The following is a 24,237-nucleotide window of genomic DNA, read 5'->3' as shown; positions in this document are numbered from 1 at the left end:
GAGGTCAGAACAATTTGAAGCTAAAATCGATGTAATGTATCAATAGATCAAGGCAAAACACAAATAGCTTCCTAATGTTTGAGACGAAATAATGAAGAAAACAAGAGTGTCGGGAGTGCGCGACTTGGGGATACCCTAAACTTTCTTATAACAACTCGAAATGCAGGAGGGAAAGGTAGGCAGGGATTGGATGGAGATATCTATAAAATGAAAGATGCTTGACTAGAAGCTACATATCGAGTTTGTAACTCTAGCACTTGAAACTTAAGAGACTTTCTCAAAAAACAAGATTTCGATATCGATTTCTATCGATTGCTTGAAAACGAGCCAATTTATCGATAAAAGAAACCAAACTCGGGCTTAGGACCTGAAATATACATTTGTATATATTTCTTTTGTAATAAATCATAAGAAAAATTGAACTATATTCAAAATATATAGGTACTCCCAGTAGCAAAAAGAGTTTAGTCCAAGATATTATCAATACCAAACGCAGCTTTGCGCGAAATAAATGCTATTGATTATAAAATCTAAGACGTATAACTCCACATGATATCTCTCTTTTCCACAACTCTATCTTTATTCCATATTAAAGACCATTTAGACAGATTTTCATAACAAAGAAGACGTTTTCATTTTGTTTCAGCAACTGATTTGCAGATCAGCTGCAATCTGAGACCGGATCTTGCCGCAGCATTTAATAATTGTTTCAATTTTTCTTTCCTAATGTGAGTATGAATACTTCAACAAAAAAAAAAAACTGCAATGCACGGCGCGTGTATACGAGTATATCTAAAAAACCAGTTTCTGTTTCTGTTTCTCAAGACAGAGTGGGGCCTGTGCTGTGTTGCCGCCTTATAGCATGCAAATCGGCAGCATTATTAGTCATTATGTGGTTCCACATATGCGGCAACGGATCGGATCCGTGTGTGTGTGTACATGGTGTATGCTATGCAGTAAAAGGCATGGCAAGAGCCGAGTCCGAATCCGAATCGGAGCCAAGCGCCGGCGCGGCCTTCACGCTGCCCGCTGAGCCAGCACCTCCAATTCATTTGGAGCGGTTCGGGCCCAAAATGGGGCGTCAAAAATTGTTAAATGATTGAATTGGATTTGCTTGCAAGCTGCTGAGCTGCGGAGCTGTTGAGCTGCCTTTGGCAAATGCATAACAATTAGCTCGTTGAAAGTTAGAAATGCTTTCGGGGAAACACTCTTGTTGGTCATGGACCAAATGTGGGGCGCTGAAAATGCTAATGAGCCTGGTAAGAAAATCAAATAAAGATATGAGATAAACCTATTAAAAAACTATAACTTACTCTCTACTTAGTTATCCGTAAGGCTTGCCGAACAAATAACATAAATTAAATGCTATTTTCGGTTCAGGAAAATGTTTAGTTTCAATGGACTTAATAGAAGACTATTGAAAATTAATATAAATTTATTTTATATATATATTTAAGGTAAGCAAAGCAATTTGCAGATTCAAATTCAGTTTCAGGCAACTCGAATTAAGCCAATTGAGTAGCCTTCTCTGTTTAATCAAAACATACCTTAGGGCTTCCATTTCGATATGATATATAATATATCTAATATTCATTGATATCGGAGCATAGCAGAGAGGCATTCGTTGGCACAAACAAACGATTCGTGTTTTAAGCTCATATGCTTAAATAAAAATAATGCAATCACACGTAAGAAAAGCAAGCGAATGTTAAAAATAAAATCAAGTTTCAGCACGTGGGTGGAAGAGTTTATATCTATTTTGATCGCAGCAGTGTGTGATGTTTCTGCAATGCATAATTGTATTCTTTTTTCTTTGATTTCATACTTCATCTCGAGCACCCATGTCTTGAAAGTTCAAAGCATTTGCCACATCAAAATTACGAAATCTTATCATATTAACTTGCCACTACTGAATAAAATGTATATGTAAAATGAAAAACGCAATTCTTTATGCATAAGAAACCTTTATCATACGCAATAGCTACACATGATCTTTTTGGCAGTTCCTTCATTCACAACACACAACAATGGCTTATAAAAGTTGCCAGCCAAAAGCCACACATAAATGTGAGAAGATTCTCAAACATCATTTTTTAACATTTTAATTAGAATTTTCAACAATGCTGACGAAACAGCAAGACAAACAAAACAAGTAAGATAGCTGTGGCAGTGCCCGACTAGGGGATACCCTTTTTTATAAACATTCAATTAGGGAGGGAGAGCGTTAGCTAGAAAATGAAGGATAATTGATCTGTTTATATTACTCGAAAAGCTGTCATGCGTGAAACCTCATGCCCATAATTTGATTTCGAAATCGATTTTTATCGATTGGGAAATTGGGAAACATGGCAATTTATCGATTATTGGAAACAAACTTGTACTGCGACGGAAACAAACATCTTACATCGACGAGTTCAGACAGACGGACATGGCTAAATCGACTCGACTATCAATGCTGATCAAGAATATATATACTTTACGGGGTCAGAGTTGTTTCCTTCTGCCTGTTACATACACTTTCGCAAAAACAATATGCCCCTTTTTACTCATTTTTAATAGGTTCAGTGTATAAAAATGGAGGAGAAACATAAAAGTCAACTATTCTCTGCCGCTCGGCTGTAAAAACGAGCTAACGCTTGAAGCTCATTTTGGTTGGCCAAGCGGCGCACGGGGCATTGTCATAATATTTAAAAAACTTTTTCAACATTATTTCTTTAATTTGTGTATGCACAAACTTTTTGGGTGCAAGCAGCGTTTCAATGAACTTTTGACAATGCATTTTTGTATGTCAAAGTTGAGAGACAGCTTTGAAAACTGGTTGACTTTTATTATTTTTCAATTAAAGGTTCCAAGACCAAGCCCAGGCCCAAGCTCAAGCCAGTTCAATGAGCCGTCTTGCAGCGGGCCAACAAATGTCAAAAATGTGTCTAAGCTTTGCGCCGCAGAAAAGAGAGTGGCGACACTTTCTACCAGAGTCAGTGAGCTCCAAGTCCAACTGAGTGTGCGTGCCGTCTTTAATCAGGTCAGCGTATAAGTAAACGCCCCAGAGTGTAGAAGTAGAAAAACGCAAAAAGCAACAAAATTATAAAAAAAAGGGAAAAATAAGAATACGAAAGAAATAACACTTATTAATAACTTTGGCCAATGGGTAAGCTGCGTTGATGACTGAGTTGGCTGAAATCAAATTAAATGAATTAAAAGAAATTTTTATGTTTGCAGCATGGAATAGCCTCTTCGGCGCAGAATAGGGTGCCTGGAGCAATGTTGCTTCTTCAAACATCTACCAATGCGAACTGGGTCAACAGCGAATATCTTACGCTTCTATCTGCGATTGAATTAAGTGTAACGCATTTCAAGTAAATTGCCAAGCGCAACGGGTTTCTCGAGGCCCCAAAGAGTAAAGTCTAGTTTTTCCTTATCCATTTTTATCTTAATAAAAAGTTAAGTGAAAAGCATATCTGTGCTTATAGCGGCTAATAGCGCCCCAGTGGCGCACCAATAGCGCCCCAGTAGCGCCCCAGTAGCGCCCCAATAACGCCCCATTATATGGGAAAGCCCTCAAGTTGCTTAAGTTGTAAATACCAGAGCAAAGCGTTTCCAGCTATATGAAATTCAACAAATTAAGCATACACAACTATTTGCTGTAAGCATATTGAATATCATAACGAAAATAAAACAAGTTTTTAACAAATTATATAAATGGTGAAAAGGAAAACAAAGTAATCACCCAAAACTCTCTGGCTGTCTAAGCAGCTGTCACAGCTGCCATATCATAATAAGCACAGTTATGTTTCAAATGGCTTTTTAGCTGTTTTTTTGGGGTAATTATCATACAAGAGAGTTCAGATGCGTTAAGGAACTGGTAAGCGGTACAGAAATAAAAGCACTTTGGGTGCTCACAAATATGGCCAAAACAACTTCTATATGGACAATAAAAAAGCAACTTAAAAGGTAGCTGACATTTGATGGGCTGCGTCCCGCGACTGAGCCTACCACAAATATGGCCAAGGCACGCGTGATTTATGGCCACGTCGAGTGCGTTGTGCGTTGTACATTGCCAGTCTGTCCGACTCGGATATCTCTTCAGCCTCAAGTATATCTCTCATCCATCTTCCAATTGCGTGCGAGGTTTTTGTTGTTGTTGTTGTTTGGCTTTTGTTGAGATGGCCAAGAATGTGTTTTGTGCAGAGAATCATTTTCAAAGTGTTGCAGCCGTGCGGCGAGTTCAACGCCGCTCCATTGGGCTGTTTGGTTACGCTTGGCGGCGGCCAAAACAATTACAGCGCCGCGTTGTTGCAGTTTGCAATTTGCAACATGCAACAGATCCGACGGCAGCTAAAAACAATGCAAACACCACGCATCGCATTGCCAATCAAAATTGTTAACATATTGTGGAAAGTAAAGCCTCAAAACACAACTCAACAGCCTGGTACAAAAACATCAGCACAGGCTAGTTAAATACGGCCACAACAACAATTGAGATTGTGCACACTGTGCGAAATCAAGATACAAATTGCAATTGTGTATAGTCTATCAGCACATTATGCTACAATGCGGGATAACCAAATAAGCCACATCACATAATTAAATATAAGTTGAGTTTGCTTAAGATAAAAGCAATAAATGGTAATATGCATTCGTTTTTCAATTAACTTTGAAAGAAAAGAATCATACAGTTAAAAAGATAATCCAACCCAATTGTTAATCATTTACTTCAAGCAGAACTCAGCCTTAGCTTAATAAAAAACATTAAAGTACAAGCATGCCACAAAAAGCTAGCTAAATTAAGGTATAAATGATTTATCGTATAATATATATGATATACCTGTCAGTTATAGATTCATACAATTCCCACTACCTGACACAAAACATAAGGAAAAAATCAAATTAATCACATTTGAGCTAAGGCAAAATATATTTCTAGTTACTTAATAATTGTTGCAAAAGTATTCAAATTTTGAAAGCACAATCCAATCCATATTGAAAATATCTATACGTAAATAGCTCTTAAGAAACTGCAAACTGAACTATTATATTATATAATTATGCCATGGCAGTAATTTTAAGCCCTGCCTATAATTAGCCATGAGTTTTGGCTCACGAAATAAGTTGACTAATTTCGTATAAGCATTGGCAAAGATTTGTCATAGTTGCATACATTATATTATCTTCTGAGTTTTTCCCAATAACTGAGATGAATCACAGCATTGAATTTTCTTCACATTTGAGAAGTTAAATAAAAACATCATTAACGAACGAAAATGCAGTCGAGTGTCTATAATTATGGCGTGCACTGTAGCAACAGGGTGTTCGTATTGTTCGTTTTGCTACCCTTTTCATTATAATTAGGGAAACGGCTGCCTGCAACTTGCCACATGGCTGGATGCTGTGTGGCAGGTTCAATCAACTCGCGGCGCTCTCAGGCTCTCTAGACGGCCTTGGCCAAAACACTCATTAGCTTGGCTAAGCGGCTTGACGCGCCCCGCGGATGATCTAATCGCCAAACACTTAACACTTAATTGAAAGACAGCAACAACAACAACAACAACAACAACAACAATGACGACGACGACGACGACGACGATGAATTTTGTAGTGAAATGCGAGCGTCGCTGATAAATCACAAACAAAGCTGCATTAACGCTAATTTCCAATGCAAGCGTGTGGGTTAGCTTATTGGCCCGATCAGAACTGAATCATCTGCTTTGTAATATATCGCATATATCAATAATATAATTATGCAATAATAAATCATCTATAATATAGATAAGCTAAGCTTTTACAAATTTTTACTATATTTATAAACAAATATAGAACAATTGCAACAATTCAGGAAAGTTTCAATAAGGGAAGAAACACTAAAGAGGAGTTGTTACTATGAAAAGGGCAACGCATAGAAGGAGATATATCCGATCCGATCCGATAGAGTATATATATGCTTGATCAGTATCAACAGACAAGTGTATAAAGCTAAGTATAAACAGGAAACTTTGGGGCTGGGGCCAAATCGGACCACTAAGTTTAACCGACTTACAAAAAATAATTTTTATTAAAATTATAAATTTAAGATCAATGTTACGATTTTAAAAACTTACTTATTTAGCGTTATAGACTGAGGTATAACGTAAAAAATATTCCAAATAACGCAACGTTGTTGTTGTTTCTTAATTCTTTCTGACTCGTAACGATAATCCACATAGAATGATTCCAAGGAATGCATGCAGTAGAGCCAAGCTTGGGGGGGGGAAGGTGGGAGTACGCGTATGCAGAGAGCGAGATAGACTAAGGGAGTTGGAGAGACAGAGCGAGAGCGAGAGAGAGAGAGAGAGAGCGAGATGGCGCGCGCAATACGTAGCTTGTGGTTACTTTTTAACTTTTTTGTAGCATTTCTTTTCTTTTCTTTTATTTCAATATTGCTTTATGGCTTTATTGTATTATTGAAAAACTTTTTCTGCCTAGGCAAGCACTTCTTTTTGTTGTGTTTAGCACTCGCAGCCACTTCTATTATTATTATTTCTTCTTCTTATGACTCTTTTTTTTTTGCGAATCCGCAGTCCGCAACGAACGCGCATTAAGATACAACAAAAAATAAAACTACAACTACAAAATCAACTGGACGGACTGTTGTTGTTGTTGTTGCCAGCTGGCGCGATCCGCTTGGTAACTGGCGACGCTGACGACGTTTCAAAAGTGACTGAAAAGCGCCGAGCAGCGGCAAGCGCAGCGAAGCTGCAAACGTGTCTTAAACGGCCCAAAGGTGTACGCGGCAAGCAGGTAGACAAAGAGAGAGAGAGGAGGAGGAGAGAGCGAGAGCGAGCTGGCCGAGAGCGTGCGATCGTACAAAGTAAAAGCTAAAGAATTATAGAAACTGGTTATGCTGCTCGGACCGGCACAATTCTATTTGATTAACTTGGAACCTGTCTGGAAGCTCCCAAGGAGGCAGCAGGCTCCAAGAAGCACCAAGCAAGGTTAATAACATCCAAGACAGCAGGCAAGCACTAAAACAAACAAAAAATGCAGACGCAACTGCAACAGTGCATACAAATTGTTTATGAAATGTGATACAAAAAGCAATGCTAGAACGGACAGACGGACTATAAATAAATCTAGTCGCATAGCTGCTGGACTTGTCTGGGCTCCCCAGGGCGAGCCATTGTTGGTTCTCAACACTTCCTCGAGCGAAATGCAAACCAGTTTTGGCATTTTGCAATGCAGCTGTTATGCAAAACAGTGTTGCCGAGCTACTCAGCTATTTTCTGGCTACATTAGCCTATTTTTAGTTGGTTAAGTGTACTAGCGACACTTTTTATTGCCAAATCAGAAAAGCTAATTCCAGCTATTTTTAGCTATTTTTCAACTATTTTAAGCGGCACTTGGCAGCACTTATGCAAAATACAATGGGCACAAAAAGTTGCCCAAAGCGACAAAATCGTGGGCGGCATATATGACGGAAACTTGTAAGGCCCAGAAGTGGGAGCAATCGGCACATAACCGAATTCCTGTTAGACGGACACGTTGACCGCATTACTTGAAGTCTGTGCAGCACAATGAAAAGCGCATATTAAGCTAACGACAACTGGAAAGGCTGGTTATAAATAGTTACCTCAACTAAGCCAAGGCATTGCGGCTAATTGGCCAAACTGCGGCCATGGACCGGCAACAGGTATGCGTTGTGCCATTTGTGGCTGGCGGCGGCGGCGCCGGCAATAAAGTTGTGGAAAGTCAACTTACCCCAAGCCTGAAATAACAGCGGCAATTCAAGCAAATATTGAGTGGTTAATCAATGTCAACACAAACATACCTTGATACGCTGATTTCTTGGCAGTTCTTTGCCAATTTGCTTGGCATTTGAAGCCAAGAAGAAAGCAAACTACACCATAAAACATTTTTTCTTTTTTTTTTTTAAATGGAAACAAAAGACACAAACTAATTGCGCGATAAATACGTAAATGTGGTCACACTGCCAGTCGCAACAGCTGGTTCTTTTCATATGGCGTTGCCACATGTGGTAAAAAATGCAGTTCTCACAATTAGATATTGAGTAAACGCCCTAAAAAATGACACATGAAAAGCACTAATTTTGGTTGATTTTTTGTTATTGTGAACAACCAAAAAAATAAAAAAAATAAAAATAAAAACACTGTAGGCCCGGAAAAAGATGCCTTGCTGGTACTATGACAAAAAGGAGCTACGTGAGACACCCTCAATACTGGATGGCGTTACATATGAAACAGAGCGTCGCTACCGCAAAGAGGGCGCCAGGTTCATCATGGAATGCGGCACCAAAATGGGCCTCGGCCACAATACAATGGCCACCGGAGTTGTGTACTTTCATCGCTTCTACATGTTTCACTCGTTCAAGAGTTTTCCACGCTACGTTACCGCCTGCTGTTGCTTGTTTCTCGCCGGCAAGGTGGAGGAGACGCCCAAAAAGTGTCGCGACATCATCAAAACGGCACGCGGCATACTCAATGACAATTATTTCTACTCGTTCGGCGATGATCCCAAGGAGGAGGTAATGACACTGGAGCGCATACTGTTGCAGACGATCAAATTTGATCTGCAGGTGGAGCATCCATATACGTTTCTGCTCAAGTATGCGAAATGCTTCAAGGGCGATCAGCCGAAGCTGCAGAAAATGGTCCAAATGGCGTGGAATTTTGTCAACGATTCGCTCAGCACGGTCGTCTGCCTTCAATGGGAGCCGGAAATCATAGCCGTTGCTCTCATACATTTGGCCAGCAAGCTGAGCAAGTTCACCGTGCTGGACTGGCTGGGCAGACAACCGCAGCATCAGCGCTGGTGGGATATGTTTGTCTCGAACGTGACCATGGAGATACTGGAGGATATATGCCATCAGGTGTTGGATCTGTATCAGTCAACGCAAAAGGAAGGCCAGGAGCCAAACAGTCCGCCCCAAAAGCCGCCTAGTCGTGCCGACAGTCCCACAACAACGAATGTCAAATCTTTGGCCAGCGGCGATTGTCCATCGGCAACAGTCCAGCCCAGTGGCAATGGCGGCATCATTGGCATCAACGCTGAACTGAACAATATACAGACCATCAAATCGCTGGCGCAAGCGGTGCCCGTTGCCGTTGTCTCCATACCGCCGCCCAGCGATGGCCTGCCGCTGCCCACACCGAGCACAGTCGGCGGCGCACCACTGCCACCACCCAGCAATCTGAACAGCAATGCTGCCAACTATCATATGTACCATGCACCTCCGCCGCCGCCGCCGCCCGTTGTGCCCATGCCGCCGTACGCGGCCAATGCCTGGACGCAGCAGCCGCCACCGCCGACACACTATACAACAGCGGCACCGCCCCCGCCCATGCCGCCCAACATGGGGCCCGGATCGGCTGGTGGCGGTCCAACTGGCTACTACAATGCTGGACGCCAACAACAGCAGCAGCAGCGGTACCAATAAATGTCACGCCTAAAACTTTTTGTAGAAATCACTTGTCGCGTTAAAGTTAGGGAGATGAGCACATGAATAATAAATAATATTAATAAAGCGTAATTTTATTAAAACAAAACATTATTTCTCACCGTGTTGCGTATTTTTTTTTTTGTTTTTTGAGAAGGGGCGGGTGTAGATTGAACTGGGATCCGAGGAGTCGAGGCTGAGCTGCGTCTTCAATATGAAATGTAGAGTATGTGTGTGTGTGTGTGTGACAATGTTTATACGTGCAACTAATTGTAATTAAAGCTGATTACAGTAAATTCGAAAAGGAGTGTGTTATTATTCCCGGAATGCTCCAAGTGCGCGCATTTAAATCATTTGATTATATTACAATCAACTTGATAATCACGATTAGTGCATCGTATAAACGCATGTATGTGTTTGTGGAAGTTTACTTGGCTACTTACAGTTTATTTTGTAATTAGTATACAAGCTAAGCTATATATACGATATACCTATGTATATTCGATTATATGTATATATATGTATGCATATATATTGCGATATACGTTAGTGGGCGTGACATGTACACACATGTTTGTTGGTATTATATATAAATATTGCAAATCGATTAACGGTTATTATGATTAACGCTATAACACATACATAAATACGCGCTTAACTTTTTCTAACAAGACGCCGCCATCCCCTCCCCCAACGAGCAGTAGTTACAATTATTGCTTGTGTTTACACGTGGCTGCCAAATCGTGAAATCGTAAATTCCTTATTTTGTTCTCTAAATAGGCAGCACTGGCATTCAAATGCAATTACAACAAAATCCGGTCTGTTCGGGTTTTTCATTCCAATTCTATAATTTCTCAAAATTGATCACATTTAGATGAATATCCACAAATGTTCTCAATTTGGAATTTATAACTTTTTAAACTGACGACAATTGCTCTCTAAATTAAAAGATTATAAGCTCTTGTTTCGAGTATAAACAAACTTAATTCATATAGATTTTTTGTGTTCAGGACTAGATAAAGGTATTGGAAAGATTTTCAAAAGTAATACATTCAAATTCGATCATTTGTTGGCATATATAAAAAACAAAAGGATCAATTCTAACAGCTAACAGCTATCTAATATTATGTTGTGCTTCAAAACACATGTGTTACCATGGCATATATATAAAAAAAAAATTAATAACTTTGCAGTTACATAAAATGGAACAAAATGATGATATGATTCTATGTGCCTAACAGCTAGCTAATATCATGCGCTAAGTATTAAAAAAATAACAATGAATATACATAAAATATTCAATTATGTTGGAATTAGCTCATGTCATCAGTTTAAACAGTTTTTGCCTGAAACAAAAACCAGAACAGACCTACATCACGTGCAGCGTTGCATTTAGGGAATCTCAATTTGAAATTTAACAAAACGCAGCTACGCATAAACCTTTGATGTGGTGTGTGTGTGTGTTGTGTGTGGCGGCTCCTAACATTTGCGCGTCAATGTCAATTCTCCACAAGCATAATACTGTGGTATCATTATGAATTCGGGCAGCGCGAGTCGCATGGATGAGATTGAAGTAGATGCCGCAGCCGATGCAGATGTGGTTGCTGCTACCGCCGGCTGCTGCTGCTGCTGTTGTGCCTGACGCACAATGTGTCCAATTTTGCCTGAAAATATAGTTGGTTAAATGAAATGAAGGGCGCTGTTTGGTTAAGGCTCACCCAGCACATTGGCGCGATGAAAGCGCGCATCCAATTGCCGCAGCACATAGAGATCCCGATGCCGTTGCCAGGCAGCCAAAATATCAGTCACCTTGACTGCGACCAGTGCCACGTGGCCAGTGTTAGCCTGCAAGATAGTTAGTTTAACAATTGTATACCCTTACTGGAGTTGTGTAAATAGGTTTTACCCGCTTGAATTGGACATTCAGCTGCTGTTGATGCGGCTGCTGCTGCGTGACGAGTTCGATCAGCTTCTTGAGCTTGCGATGGTTGCACTGCTGCTTGGAGGCATGCAACAGCAGCTGCTTCAGGTTGCCACCGGTGATGTCCTGGGGCGGCTGCTCAAAGTAGGCATGCAACAGAGGTGCGTTGTAGGAAATGTGAAGTTTGTCCAGCGCCTGCACCAGATGCTCCTCACTCAGATGCGCCGTGGACAGGCGCGCCACCAGCGGTTCAGTCGAAAAGCTTTGCTTGAGCAGCTGTTCCAATTAGCCACAAGAAAAACAAGTTATTGTATAGAAGGTTTATCAGAACAACTGCTGCATTTCATCGAAAATATAGACATATTATTGGGTAAGGTTATCAAGTTGTCGGTTTTAAGGCCGAACATTAATACTTGTCAAACCTGGCTTTAGCTTGCTGGAATGCCCATTGTTAAAGCATTGAGCTTAATTTAGAAAATGCATCTAAAATTGTTATAATTGAAAGCCCTTGGTTTACTCACCTGCATGCCGCCGAAATTATTATCACACGAAATAAACCTTTGGTTGTAATGACCCATGTCGCCGGCCGTATTGTGCCAGCTGAAAAGGCCGCCAAATTCATCCAAATAGCCCGGGGAGCCGCTGCGACAGCGCGTCTGCTCGGCGCGTGTATAGAGCGAGAGACTGCTGCCACGTCCGCCGCCGCGTCGCCGGCACTTGGCGCAGCTGCTCAGATCGAGGGCCTTGCCAATGGTATTGGCCAAAAACTCCTTCTCCAGGCAGTCGAGGCAGGTTTCCTCGCCGCTGCCCAAATCAAATTTTGTCGAATTGCTGGCCATGGCCGCGCTGGCCGCGACGACGGCCGCCGCTGCCACCAGCATGGGCGCCACATCCTGTTGCTGCTGCTGCTGTTGTTGCTGGGCGGAGACGGCACGAAAATCTGTGCAGCTATAGCATCGCTCATCATAGCTGGGCTGCGAGCGGCGCGACTTTGAAGAGGAAGCGCAGCTTTTCGAGGCCGACACTAAAGATGAGGAGTTGGAGAGCGTGCTTAGACGCTTGGGCTTGGCACCCGTCAACTTGGAGTTGCACGAAGTCTCCTCAGCTGCATGGGTATGCTCGCTGGGCACGCTAGTGCTGCGACTGAAGTTGCTGTAGACGAGTGTGCTGGGCAGAGAGTGTGCCAACGTATTTGCCTCTGTTTTAGCGGTCGCATCCACAAAATCCTCATCATCCTTGCTGCCGCAGAGTAGCTCATCCGCATCCCCATCGGAGCCAGCGTCCGCATCGGCCTTGATCTGATCCAGATTGAGGCTTATGCGGGCGAATTTCTTGCTCAAGCGCTGCAGTGCCTCCTGTGGCGGCGGCAATGATAGCTCCTCAATTGGTGAACTGTATAGCTGGCGCGGCTGGGTGGGCGTCACCATGTGCCGACCGCTCTGTAGCTGACTATAATCGCGCTGCATGAGCAGCAGATTGGCATGGCCTGCAGCCGCTGCTGCAGCTGCCTCCTGTGCATTGGCCGCAAACTCCAGCTCCGAAGATGGATCCGGCTCGAAATCCATTTCAAGAAAATCGGTCTCATCATCACGCACCAGACCAAATTCCAAATTGCGTCCGCCACGGCCAGTGCTGGCATCCAGCGCCGCCATGTCGAAGTCAGCGGCATCACCGCGATACGCATAGACGCAGTCATCCGAGTTGAGCGATATCTCCTCGGCCTCCACGTCGTCCTCATCGTCGTCCAGCAATATGAGATCGTCGGCATAGTAATTGTCGCTGGCATAGCTCAGGTTCTCAGTGGAGGTGCGACTGGAGCTGAGGCCGCCAATGGCCGCATCGGTGGGCGAGAGTGCGGAGGCAGCTGCAGCCGCTGCAGCAGCCAAGTCACAATCGAGTTCGGGCAGCGCAGTCAGCGTGTAGGCAGCACCTATGCCGATGCCGTTCAGCTGCAGCGAAAATTGCATTTTAACAATGAACAGAACGTGAATATATGTACACAAATAAAAAAAATTAAAAAAAAAGAAAAAACACTTGCCTTATCACTGGTGTCTAGGCCTGCGCCAGCTGCAGCAGCAGCGCAGTCGCCGTCATCGGCATCCGCTGCAGCGCCGACGCATCCTCCTCCGCCCTCGTCCTCGATGTGTGCGACACAAGTGGGCGTCACAGCAAAAGCGCCTATCGTTGTTGCTGCCGCTGCCGCCGCCGCCGCTGTTGGTGTTGTTGTAGCTGTTGGTATTGGCATTGTTGTTGCTGTTGCTGTTGTTGTTGCTGTGGCAGCTGCTGCTGTTGTCTGTTTCTGTTTCGTTTTTGCCATAGTCCTTTGCAGCTTTGCCTGCTCCTCGCCATCGGTGCTGCTGTAATTATGCGTTGAGTTGCACGCCACAAGATTGTTATTGTTATTTAGATTCAATCGCCACAGGCCATCGTGTTTTAACTTATTTATTTCAATTTTATCTTTGCCAAAACCAAAACGATAATTGTTATCGCTCATGTCTAACTTTAAGCCTACACCCTGAAGATGGGCGATAGTTAAATGTGTACCCATGTACCCGTTACCTATCGAAAGTATTCGCATGGGGCGAGTCACAGTTTTGTAGTCACAATATTATATCGAAACATATAAATGTGTGTGTCACTGAATATATTTTGATTAATCTGTTGTGAAGTTTTATAAAAAAAAAAATATCACAATTACAATAACAATTTGAACTCTAAGCAATTTGATAACTAAAACTTGTGTTAAAACCGAGGTTTCTGATAAAACTTGAACTCAACATTCATAATTATTAACGTTAATTAACATATGCTCTATGGAACTCGGCCGTACACTTCCACGCTGCGTACAGAAAATTATTTAACTTAATCTTAATGAAATACAGGTAATTACCGATAGACGCAGGTGGAATTTCCGCCATGATTTGACCTAAATACAAATACCAATGTGCAAAAGATTCGCTTATTTTTGACAACATAATTCTGTGTACGTTTCTTCAGATCATTTTCGTACACCCACTGACCTAACAGCTCTTTCTTGTTGCTATCTGGAGGTAAACCCTAGAACAAAAAAATGTGTTTGGATTGCAATCTTCAATATAAAGTTGAGAACTTACATATACTTCAAAATCTTTTGGCGCATTATCCACAGATGCACTGGGAGTCATCTCCTTGGCCACATGCGACAGACTTATTTCATCCACGAATATAACTTTGGCCAAGTGCAGCGACACCGTAGCCTCAGTGCCACGAAAGCCGAAGCAGGATCCTGGTAATATACTCGGGCGCAACATATTTATTGGCGGGTTGGCACTAAATTCAAGGCCGAGAAGATTCTTAATAAAGCTGCTTTCGCCAATTGGCTTTGCTATTGCATATATTATGCGTGCACCCAGCTCCTCTGAAGCGTAGTTTATACGAGTTGGCGCCAAAATCAATGCCTCCGTGTTGGGAACTGGGGCCCTATTTCCCTTCACATTACACCCCCTTTCCATAACTTTTTTCTTTAGGCTATATACATCGTCCATTATATTACCAAGCTTGCGCTTAACCAGCGTATCCACACAAGCATTCAATTCTCGTGTATTACATCCTATTGATTTCTGAGAATCACGGGCGAGGCAGTTAGTTTTTCCGCAAGGCAGGTTGCTATATTTCTGTCCAGCGCAATCCACTTTTAGCGCTTGCTGTAAGGTCAAAAATGAAACCATTTACAGTATTTCTTATTTAAAAAGCCGTTAGTTTAATAATTACCGTTATACAGTTAACATCCTCTTGCAGCCGTGTAAGACCGACAATACTCTTTCTGTTATTCCACATTAAATGGTAGAAAAAGAGGACAAGTAGTGAAAATGTAAAAATGTATGTGAGACAGACGCGCTTGTTGCATAGTCGTCTGTTTGTATCCATAATGCTCATAAAAAAAAAAAACAATTTAAATGTATTGCTTATGAAAAGTTGTAATTTGAGTGAAAGTCTACTTTGTTTTTAAATATAAAACGAAGAAAACACCTCAGAACTGCTGTTCCACTAACAGTAATATTTGAACCTTAACAGAATTCATCGCCCAACATATCGATATTTGATATAATAGTAAACTAGTACTGTTAATCGATATATCGATAATACTTATGTATATATATGTTACTTCGCTAACAAAACAGTCAAGCATTCGCGGAGTGTACACAAAAAAGGAAAGACTTTCTTTTCAGCCAGCTGCAGCAGTTGCAAGCACAACAACGAGCGCTGGGGCTGCAGAGAAGCAAAACAAATTTTATTCGACACTTCAACGAAATAAGCACACATTTTTAAACTGTCTTAACTGTTACAAACAACTAAAATACAAAATTGCTCAAAATTTGAGTGCAAATAAAAAGCGCATTTTGGCGCGTATGTGTGCAGAATAAAGTGCAATAGAAGAGAAAAGAAAAATTGATTTTTAACCAGTGTCAAGTGCCAACAACAACAAAAACAACAACAACCAGAGATAAACCAGCAACAGCAACAAAATGGTGCAAAAATTCCAATCGCCCGTACGCGTCTACAAATATCCCTTTGAGCTCGTTATGAAGGTGTGTATCTTATTTGCAGTAGGCGTGTCATATACACCGCCCACACGCCGTGAGTGTGCCTGTGCCTTTGTATGTGCGTGTGCATGTGTGTTGGTGTGTGTGTGTGTGCGTGCGTTGGTGTTCATGCGCCAGAAGCGTGCATGTCAACTCATTTTATATAAAAGCAATTTGCTTACAAGTTATTAATTAGACGCAGCAGCTGTCGTTGTTTGGTCTGCATTTTGCTCAACCATCTTTCATCCAGCTGCTGCACTCCTTCCGCCTGCGTTTACCTTTTCTTCTTTAAGCTGTCATTTGCCGTTGCGCATCGCATGCAGCGGATAAATAAAATTAACCTTGGCGCTCTCTCTCTCCCTCTCTCTCTCTTGCTGCCTCGCTCCGCCGCTTCTCTCATTTGCTCAATTGAATAACTCGCGTATGTAATTTCATGAATGGAACGCCATGCTTCTAGCGCGCGGGGAGGGGGCTAAAGGGAAGGCGGTCAGCTGCCCAGTTCGTGTTTTTGCATTCCAGATCCGACTCAAACAGAGATAGGCAGGAAATAAGCGATTATGGGCCCATTGTACACAATATACGACAATCAACGAAATGAGACACATAACACTTCACAAATAATAAAAACAAAAATCAGCAAATTTGAACATTTATGTATCTTAGGCATGCCGAAGATTTAATACTCTTGCTGATAGCAACAGGCGTAACGGGACTACAGCTTCGATCTGATAACATTTTATTTTGAACTCAATATAAATAAAATTTGGCATATCTGCTGCCGGAAACGAACCGGGGTTTTCCCATTTTCCAAGCGGACGCCTTGCCACTGAGGTATTACCGCTCTCAGCCCGCGCACAGCTTAACTTCTTAACTGAACTACACTGCAATAGATATTGATATAGTTTTTTAGTCCAATTCTGTTTTGGAATATACTCAATTTGTTTTTATTATTATTTCTAATTTCGCACATATTTTGACTGAAAATACTTGACTTGAATATACTTTCATAAATGTTTTGACAATGGAACCACAATTTTGTACAGTGTATTTAGTTTGTTGCTGAAGTACAGTAAAAAAATATATATTTGACTATATTTCTATTCCGTCACATGCTATCTCCAATGGCAACAAACTTCCTAAAATTTCCACCTGTTATCTCTAATGGCAAAAAAAATCATAATACTCTCTGGCAGGGTAAATAGAGCATTCTAGCTGATAACATATCGATGGATCACCCCGCACCATATCAGCTCTATTAACTAATTGGCTCTCGTTTTTATTGTTCTTGTTTTTGTTGTTGTTGTTGTCGATAAACGACCAGCTAACGTGTTTGTCTTATCGCTGTAACCAGAGCGCAGTTGGGCCGCATATTTAATTAAGTTTAGCATAATTTATTGTGCCGGCAAATGGCGCATTAATTGAGTGTTGCGCGGCAGACAAACAAATTTATTTATTATCACTTTGCAGCACTTTGCATTCAATGTTGGGTGCAACAAAGGCCACCAAGGCAAAAGTCATTGACTCTAGAATAAAAATAAAAAAACTGAAATCTCATTGCGCAGTTTTTGTTTTTGTTTTTTTTTTTTTGTTGTTACCTACAGTAAGACAAACTAATTGGCTTAACAGTAAAAATAATCGCTTTATACCAGACACGTTATCAGCCTTCGGGCGAAATGGTCACGTTTTCGGCTCGGCACGTTGTCTATTCGGACTACAGATAGAAAGTTTAGTTTGTAGTTGTAGTTAAAGGTACTGACTATGCGATAGTAAAACTTAAATAAGATAATAACTAATGAATTTGACTAAAGCGGACGCACCAAAATCATGTAGCGGAAATTATTGGGGGGTAAACACAGTAAAAAAAAGAGGTTCTAGTCGGGAGCTCCCGACTAGGGCATACCCTGAACCCTCTTCTTCCAACATCAAATGCATATATATATTCTATTTTCCAAGCTATATGTCAAGTTTGGAGAGTCAAGAGCTAGAGTCATCTTATTATTTACCAAAATTGTCCAAAAAACAAGATATCGATATCGATTTTTATCGATCGCTTAGAAACGGAGTAAGTTATCGATTATCGGAAACAAACTCGATCTGCGCGGGAACTAGGAGCACTTACATCTAACATTTCTCTAGCTCTTATAGGTTCTGAGTTCCTTGCGTTCATACATACGGACGGACGGACAAACGGACAGACGTACGGACGGACGGACAGACAGACGGACATGGCTAGATTGACTCGGCTATTGATGCTGATCAAGAATATATATACTTTATGGGGTCGGAGATGCTTTCTTTTGCCTGTTACATACATTTGGATTTTGCACAAATACAATATTCCTTTATACCCATTTTTAATGGGTTCAGGGTATACAAAATTATTCATTTTCATTCATTATTAAATTATGGGCAGCGAGCTCTTATCAATAACTCTGGGCTAGCCCATGGCCAAAAAATTATCATTTCCTGGCCAAAGGTTGCATAAAGTATAATATACTTTTAATGTGGAACAGCTGCTTATCTAGAAAAGCGCAATTTTTTCATCTTTCAAACATAATCCAATATTTATTATCGAATTAAATTCCAATTTCCCAGATGTCATGATTTTTCCATTTAGCTAAACCATTTACTGCTTGCTACCAAATCCGCGTTTTGTCAATAAACAATATTATTTGTGTTTCTTGATAAATTAAGCAAATAATTAACTAAACTGATAAACAAGAAGCGCGAATAAAACGATTCAAAAATGGCTTTAAAACGCCCACAGATAAACGTATTGATGCATTCGAAAGACCTGTCGTAAATGTCAACTATTTTTAGCCACAACTCGACACAATATGGCAATTGTGAGATTGTTTTTTTTACCTATTTATATACACATATAATTTTGTTGTTGTTTGTTATTGACGTAACAGCATGGAGGCAGTAGAAGAAGTAGGGTAAGTGCAATGCTCATGGCCATCAATTTTCATTTGGCATCAATCTTCAAGCCGTCAACGCGGCAGTCAAAAGTATTATTATTACGCATACGTCACGTGGAACAGTTGTGCATTTTGCACACTCTCCATGTTAACAACAATTCGGTTAGCTGGCAAATATAGCAAACTTTCTGATGTGCAATTAGCACATTTCGACTGTAGCGAAAAGCATTAATAACTGTCCAAATACTCTATAAATCTGCGAACGTGCCGGGCTGCTGGCGGCGCATCAATTATTATTGTGTGACTGGAACTGAAAACTCAGTTTGGTTTTAGTTTAGCTCATGTGGCTTTTCACACGCTCCGGCCGCTAAATAATTGAGCGTTGGACTATTGCACGACAACAAGTTGGTTTCTCTTCCAGTTTTTCCCAGGCAACACGTGCCAGGCACGTCTTCGTGTGTATGCCTTGAACTTTTCAAATATTTATACGGCCGACTTAATTATCCTTTGGCGTGTGACCCTCTAGAATGTCAGCGGTTTGACGCTCACGGCCCCAAAGGACACGGCTTCCGTGACCTTGGAATTTAAGAAATTAAAAAGAAAAAGAAAAAAGAAGAATAAAATATTGCGTTTAAATACATGATGCATAATTCGTTAACGTATCGAATAGGCTCACACACATATATGCAGATAAATTGTTGCCACAAATATCTGGAATGCGCCGCATTTGTTTGTTTACGCCCCCATTGGCTAGGTAATGAGGTTCTAGCATTAAGCAAGAACCATAAAGAAGCGAGATTTGTTTAGCTCAAATCGCTGTGCAATATCAATAAAAAGATATCTTCAACGCTTTCAAAGCTATTTACGTGAAATGCTTTATTTAATGCCCTTTATGAAAAAACCCACAACAAATTTTAATTTAGTTCTGTGCGGTCACGATGAGAGCTGCAATCCAAATTTGTATAGAAACCCGACTCAGCTGTTCATGCTAATAAAAAAATATATATATATATATATATATATAAATATACTTAGTTGGGTCGAAGAACTCGCCCGCTGTGCGTTGCCAATTTCGCGACAAAATTATAAAACCCTCCACCAGGGTATACAAAGGGTAAATAAACAGGCAGCTGTTTTATAACTTGGCACTAATTTTGCAAATATTTGGCATACAGGCATATATATTTATAGATTTATACACACACACATATATATATAATTATATCGATATCTGTACAGTCTGTGGCCCCAGGCCAAGTTCATGTACATTTGCATACGTGTCATAAATTGGCCCCTGTTCAAGGGCAAGAGCCCATTGGCAGCCAGCCGACAATAGAGCATATCATTTACATGTGCCATTTATCATTATTAGGCCTACGAGCGTCGCTTTCCGAAATGCCCCCAAATGCCCATTGTCCTGGACTGCGAAATCATCAAGGACGAGTGCCTGGAGAATGGCGCCAAGCGGAATACAAGTCGACGCTGCAAGCTGGCCGTCGATGCGCCGTATATCTTTAAGAAATTGATTGGCGTCGACTTTGTGTACTTTCTGCAGCACAACTTTTTGGACATGTCCAATCGCACGCTGAGCATCGAGGCGGTCAACGAGAGCTTCTCGTCGCGCATTGAAATCTTCGAGCGTTGCCGCTACTATGCCCATCCGGACAATGCCGATTGGACGTGCTTTGATCAGACGGCCACGCTGGATATTAAGAACTTTTTCGGTTTCGAGCACTCAATGGAGAAGATGGGCATGAAACAGTATACACAAACGACGCTCAAGGGCAAGGAGATAATTGAGTATTTCATCAGCCAGCTCAAAGAGGAGGGCGTCACGCATGTGGAGCGCTGGGTGCCGCCATTGGATGCACCCAAGTCGCCAACGACAGAACAGCATCATGACATACTCCTTGATGGAGATTTTATTGCACGCAATTTGGGACAATTATCGCCCATGCAGGAGTCCAAGCTGCTGGAGCTGCGAAAAATGCTGGATGGTGTCGATGATCTGGAGCGCATGCCCAGTTATCAGACCATCTTGCGTTTCTTGTCAGCACGCGACTGGCACGTGAGCCAGGCCTATGCCATGCTCTGTGATTCGCTCAAATGGCGTCGCGAGCATCGTATCGATTCACTGCTCGAGGAGTACCACAAGCCAGCCGTTGTGGTTGATCATTTTCCCGGCGGCTGGCATCATCACGACAAGGATGGCCGGCCCATATACATACTGCGTCTGGGTCACATGGATGTGAAGGGCTTGCTCAAGTCTCTAGGCATGGAGGACTTGCTTAGATTGGTGAGTTGGCCGCCGATTGGCTTTGCACATTGTCCTTATTCATGTTCGCTTTTTCAATTGACAGGCTCTGCACATTTGCGAGGAGGGCATACAGAAGATTAATGAATCAGCCGAGCGCTTGGATAAGCCCGTGCTCAACTGGTCGCTCTTGGTCGATCTGGAGGGTCTTTCCATGCGTCATTTGTGGCGGCCCGGCATCAAGGCTCTGCTCTACATCACCGAGACCGTGGAGCGCAATTACCCGGAGACAATGGGACGTGTTTTGGTGGTGCGTGCTCCGCGCGTATTCCCCATCGCCTGGACTATTGTCAGCGCTTTCATTGGTGAGTTGTAAAACACAACAACAATTGTTGACAACAATATTTCTTATACGCAACATTTTTCATAGACGAACACACACGCTCAAAGTTCTTGTTCTATGGCCCGGACTGTGAGCACATGAAGGACGGACTCGCTCAGTATATTGATGAGGAAATTGTGCCCGATTTTCTGGGCGGGCCCTGCAAGGTAATTTACAGCAACTGACCTCATTGAATATTAGTCAAAAATTGTCTGTTAACCTTTGTATACATAACGATTAACAATTATTTTTGTATATATATATACATGATAATGATTTTACTGTTATTTTCGTAACTTTGTTTATCCAATCCCACCCCTTTTGAACTTTTCGGCGCTGTTTAGACGCATTTAACGCATGTGGAACCAATTAATAAAAAATATCTAACGCATTGTTATTTAGCTGAATGCGATTGTGTAAGCAGCTTCTAAACTCTCCTTAGCCAAATCACGTTATTCCATCATACATATATATATATATAGAGTGCCGTTTTATATATGTTTTCGTTGTTATATATGCATATTGTATTCACTGTGTCTGTGCCTCAGGAGTAAACACATCGAAATCAGACTTTGGTTTTGCCTTGCCTTGTCCTTTTTGATCGAAATGAGGACAAGGGCTTGCAAACCTAGAGTCGGCTAATGATGGAACCGAAAGGTTCTGGAAATAGCAATACAAACAACCCGGTTTCCTTTTGGTGTTTATATCTTGTTGGCATTGGCAACATTGACCTCAAGGCGACTAGCTTAACATTTTAGTCTATACCAAAACTGGTCTGTAAAAACATTTTGTCATATTTTGTTCACTTTGTTTCTCTGTCCTTTGTGTTGCGAACTATGTCAAGTCTATAAATATGTACTATAATTGCGTTTTGTTGCTGCTCTGCATATCCTTTCATTGTGCCCAGCGTCCGTGCGGTCCTTCAATTGTGTGTGCACTCGCACACTTTTGTACCTTGTACCTTGAATGAACCAAAAGAGAGAACAAAACAAAGCTTAGCCAAGCATATACCAAACCCACTTTGATTGTCACTAAATGTTGCGCATTTTTTCTATAACAGACCATGATACACGAGGGCGGCCTTGTGCCGAAGACGCTTTATAAAATGAGCTCTTTGGAGGATCATGATGATGAAACGCCCGTTGCTTCACGCGCCGCTTCCGCCTGCGTTGTTGACCTTCCCAATGAGGGCAAGCGTTTGTCTGCCGCTCATCAGCACGATCATAAAAATCTCTATAAGACAGTTGAGCTTAAGGCGGGCTTCACTCACGAACTGCTCATACGCAACATGGATCCAAAGAGTGTGCTCACCTGGGACTTTGATGTGTTACGCAACGATTTGCACTTCACGCTCTATCGCGTCACCGAAGAGCTGCCCGACAAGAATGGTGCGTAAATCAATAAACTAGTTTTTCATTTATATTAAACAATTTTACTTTTTGCACAGACTCGGCTGTATCATATTTTGATCTTCAGGACTTTGTCGAAGGTGTCAACTTTTTCAGAGAGGAACCAACGCTCATCTGTCGACACAAAGAGAGCGTCCAGGGCTCTCATGTGATGCATCACAATGACAGCTATCTAATGCACTGGTTCAGTCCATCCGGTGCACAGCTGAATATATTCTACGAAGTGCTTAGCTCGGTTAACTACAAGGGCTCCATGACCAGCTTGCAGTCTGCATTCTCATCGAACTCGTCGGCGGCCAGCTCCTGTCAGAGTCGATGATATGAGCCGAATGCGCATAGTGGCGTTGACTCTCGGGCAACAACGTCGCCCGGCGCGCGGGGCGTCCAGGAGGAGCAGGTGGATTTGGGACTATTGTCGGGCACACTGATGGAGAAGAGTTTGAATCTATTTGACACGCCGGATATATTTTTTTAGGCCCATAAAATTGCAATCTCGTTTAGTTTAATTTAGCAAAAAGTTTAGTTTGGTTTTAATTGTATTTCGTATTAGCACAATTTTGACGTTTAATTGTTTTGTCTATTTATCTGTTTATTTTATAGTATATCAATCAATATACATATATATATATATATATATATATACATATATATATATGTATATATTTGTAACAATGTGAAGCCAAAACGAAATTTGTGAATGAGGACTTATTACATACATATATACGGTTGTATCAGATGATTCAAATATCACGTACTTTTCACATTCATTTGAAAGCGTCAATTAGTCCATTTTAGCAAGTACATAAATTATAGATGCTTTAATACAACACACACTTATAAATCAACAACAAAAGCAACGTAATATTTGTAGCGCAGCTAATTTTATATGGCTTTTAATAATAGTATCAACAAAATAACGAAATTATGTCACACGTTGTGCGCCTTTGACGCTAGAGCAAAAATTATGAGATTTACAAATATCTAATCAATGACTACATGTTACCTAATTAGTTTAATTCGGGGTCTAAAACGTAAAAAGAAAAAATATACATTTTTAGCCTATTGCTATAATTTTTTAATAAAAGATCATCATAAGTACAATATCATTAAAATTCCGTTTAGACTACGAAAATAATGCTGCAAAACGAAGTTAGCGATAAACATTTAAAGTTAAGCGCATATTAATGATAATCAACAATATAAACAATATATAGAATTTTATTTAAATAGCCAAGCGAATGCCGTGCATGTTACCTAATTGTGTAAGTTGAAATAAAAATGCGAGTACATGTGTATGTCAATCTTAATTTGTGTCATTTTTATGCCAATTTATAAAAACTATAAGTTCTGTTGAGAAATCA

At 41.3% G+C, this 24,237-nt stretch overlaps 4 protein-coding genes across 4 annotated transcripts; 2 read left to right on the top strand and 2 right to left on the bottom strand.

The window, feature by feature from the left end:
• Positions 1-8,090: 8,090 nt before the first annotated feature.
• On the top strand, positions 8,091-9,524 carry LOC115758454 (cyclin-K). The gene has a single exon (XM_030699122.1). The coding sequence runs from the start codon at positions 8,159-8,161 to the stop codon at positions 9,425-9,427; it is 1,269 nt and encodes a 422-aa protein (XP_030554982.1). The 5' UTR covers positions 8,091-8,158; the 3' UTR covers positions 9,428-9,524.
• Positions 9,525-9,947: 423 nt separating this feature from the next.
• On the bottom strand, positions 9,948-13,937 carry LOC115758453. Its single transcript, XM_030699121.1, has 5 exons — positions 13,387-13,937; positions 11,870-13,297; positions 11,334-11,624; positions 11,146-11,272; positions 9,948-11,091 (listed from the first exon to the last, which is right to left on the bottom strand). The coding sequence occupies exons 1-5, from the start codon at positions 13,924-13,926 to the stop codon at positions 10,907-10,909; spliced, it is 2,571 nt and encodes an 856-aa protein (XP_030554981.1). The 5' UTR covers positions 13,927-13,937; the 3' UTR covers positions 9,948-10,906.
• A 167-nt stretch (positions 13,938-14,104) lies between these two features.
• LOC115758456 (SUN domain-containing protein 1) lies at positions 14,105-15,296 on the bottom strand. Its single transcript, XM_030699123.1, has 4 exons — positions 15,099-15,296; positions 14,462-15,031; positions 14,239-14,405; positions 14,105-14,187 (listed from the first exon to the last, which is right to left on the bottom strand). Exons 1-4 carry the CDS (start codon positions 15,261-15,263, stop codon positions 14,160-14,162), a joined length of 930 nt encoding a protein of 309 aa, XP_030554983.1. The 5' UTR covers positions 15,264-15,296; the 3' UTR covers positions 14,105-14,159.
• A 222-nt stretch (positions 15,297-15,518) lies between these two features.
• On the top strand, positions 15,519-23,484 carry LOC115758531 (protein real-time). Its single transcript, XM_030699222.1, has 6 exons — positions 15,519-15,916; positions 20,204-21,127; positions 21,192-21,450; positions 21,516-21,634; positions 22,528-22,855; positions 22,915-23,484. The coding sequence occupies exons 1-6, from the start codon at positions 15,854-15,856 to the stop codon at positions 23,193-23,195; spliced, it is 1,974 nt and encodes a 657-aa protein (XP_030555082.1). The 5' UTR covers positions 15,519-15,853; the 3' UTR covers positions 23,196-23,484.
• Positions 23,485-24,237: the final 753 nt, after the last annotated feature.

This window comes from Drosophila novamexicana, unplaced genomic scaffold, assembly GCF_003285875.2.
Source record: "Drosophila novamexicana strain 15010-1031.04,08,12 unplaced genomic scaffold, DnovRS2.1 tig00000193-arrow-pilon, whole genome shotgun sequence".
NCBI lineage: Eukaryota > Metazoa > Arthropoda > Insecta > Diptera > Drosophilidae > Drosophila > Drosophila novamexicana.
This window is presented reverse-complemented; position numbering and strand designations above follow the sequence as displayed.

Coding starts and splice junctions, on each gene's coding strand:
- LOC115758453 (XM_030699121.1), bottom strand. CDS start 13,926: ATGCGAATACTTTCGATAGGTAACGGGTACATGGGTACACATTTAACT. Junction 13,298..13,386: donor GCCTAGACACCAGTGATAAG/GCAAGTGTTTTT, acceptor TTTTCGCTGCAG/CTGAACGGCATCGGCATAGG. Junction 11,273..11,333: donor TGAATGTCCAATTCAAGCGG/GTAAAACCTATT, acceptor ACTATCTTGCAG/GCTAACACTGGCCACGTGGC.
- LOC115758531 (XM_030699222.1), top strand. CDS start 15,854: ATGGTGCAAAAATTCCAATCGCCCGTACGCGTCTACAAATATCCCTTT. Junction 21,451..21,515: donor TATTGTCAGCGCTTTCATTG/GTGAGTTGTAAA, acceptor CATTTTTCATAG/ACGAACACACACGCTCAAAG. Junction 22,856..22,914: donor AGAGCTGCCCGACAAGAATG/GTGCGTAAATCA, acceptor CTTTTTGCACAG/ACTCGGCTGTATCATATTTT.
- LOC115758454 (XM_030699122.1), top strand. CDS start 8,159: ATGCCTTGCTGGTACTATGACAAAAAGGAGCTACGTGAGACACCCTCA.
- LOC115758456 (XM_030699123.1), bottom strand. CDS start 15,263: ATGAGCATTATGGATACAAACAGACGACTATGCAACAAGCGCGTCTGT. Junction 15,032..15,098: donor AGGATGTTAACTGTATAACG/GTAATTATTAAA, acceptor TTGACCTTACAG/CAAGCGCTAAAAGTGGATTG. Junction 14,406..14,461: donor CAAAAGATTTTGAAGTATAT/GTAAGTTCTCAA, acceptor TTTTTGTTCTAG/GGTTTACCTCCAGATAGCAA.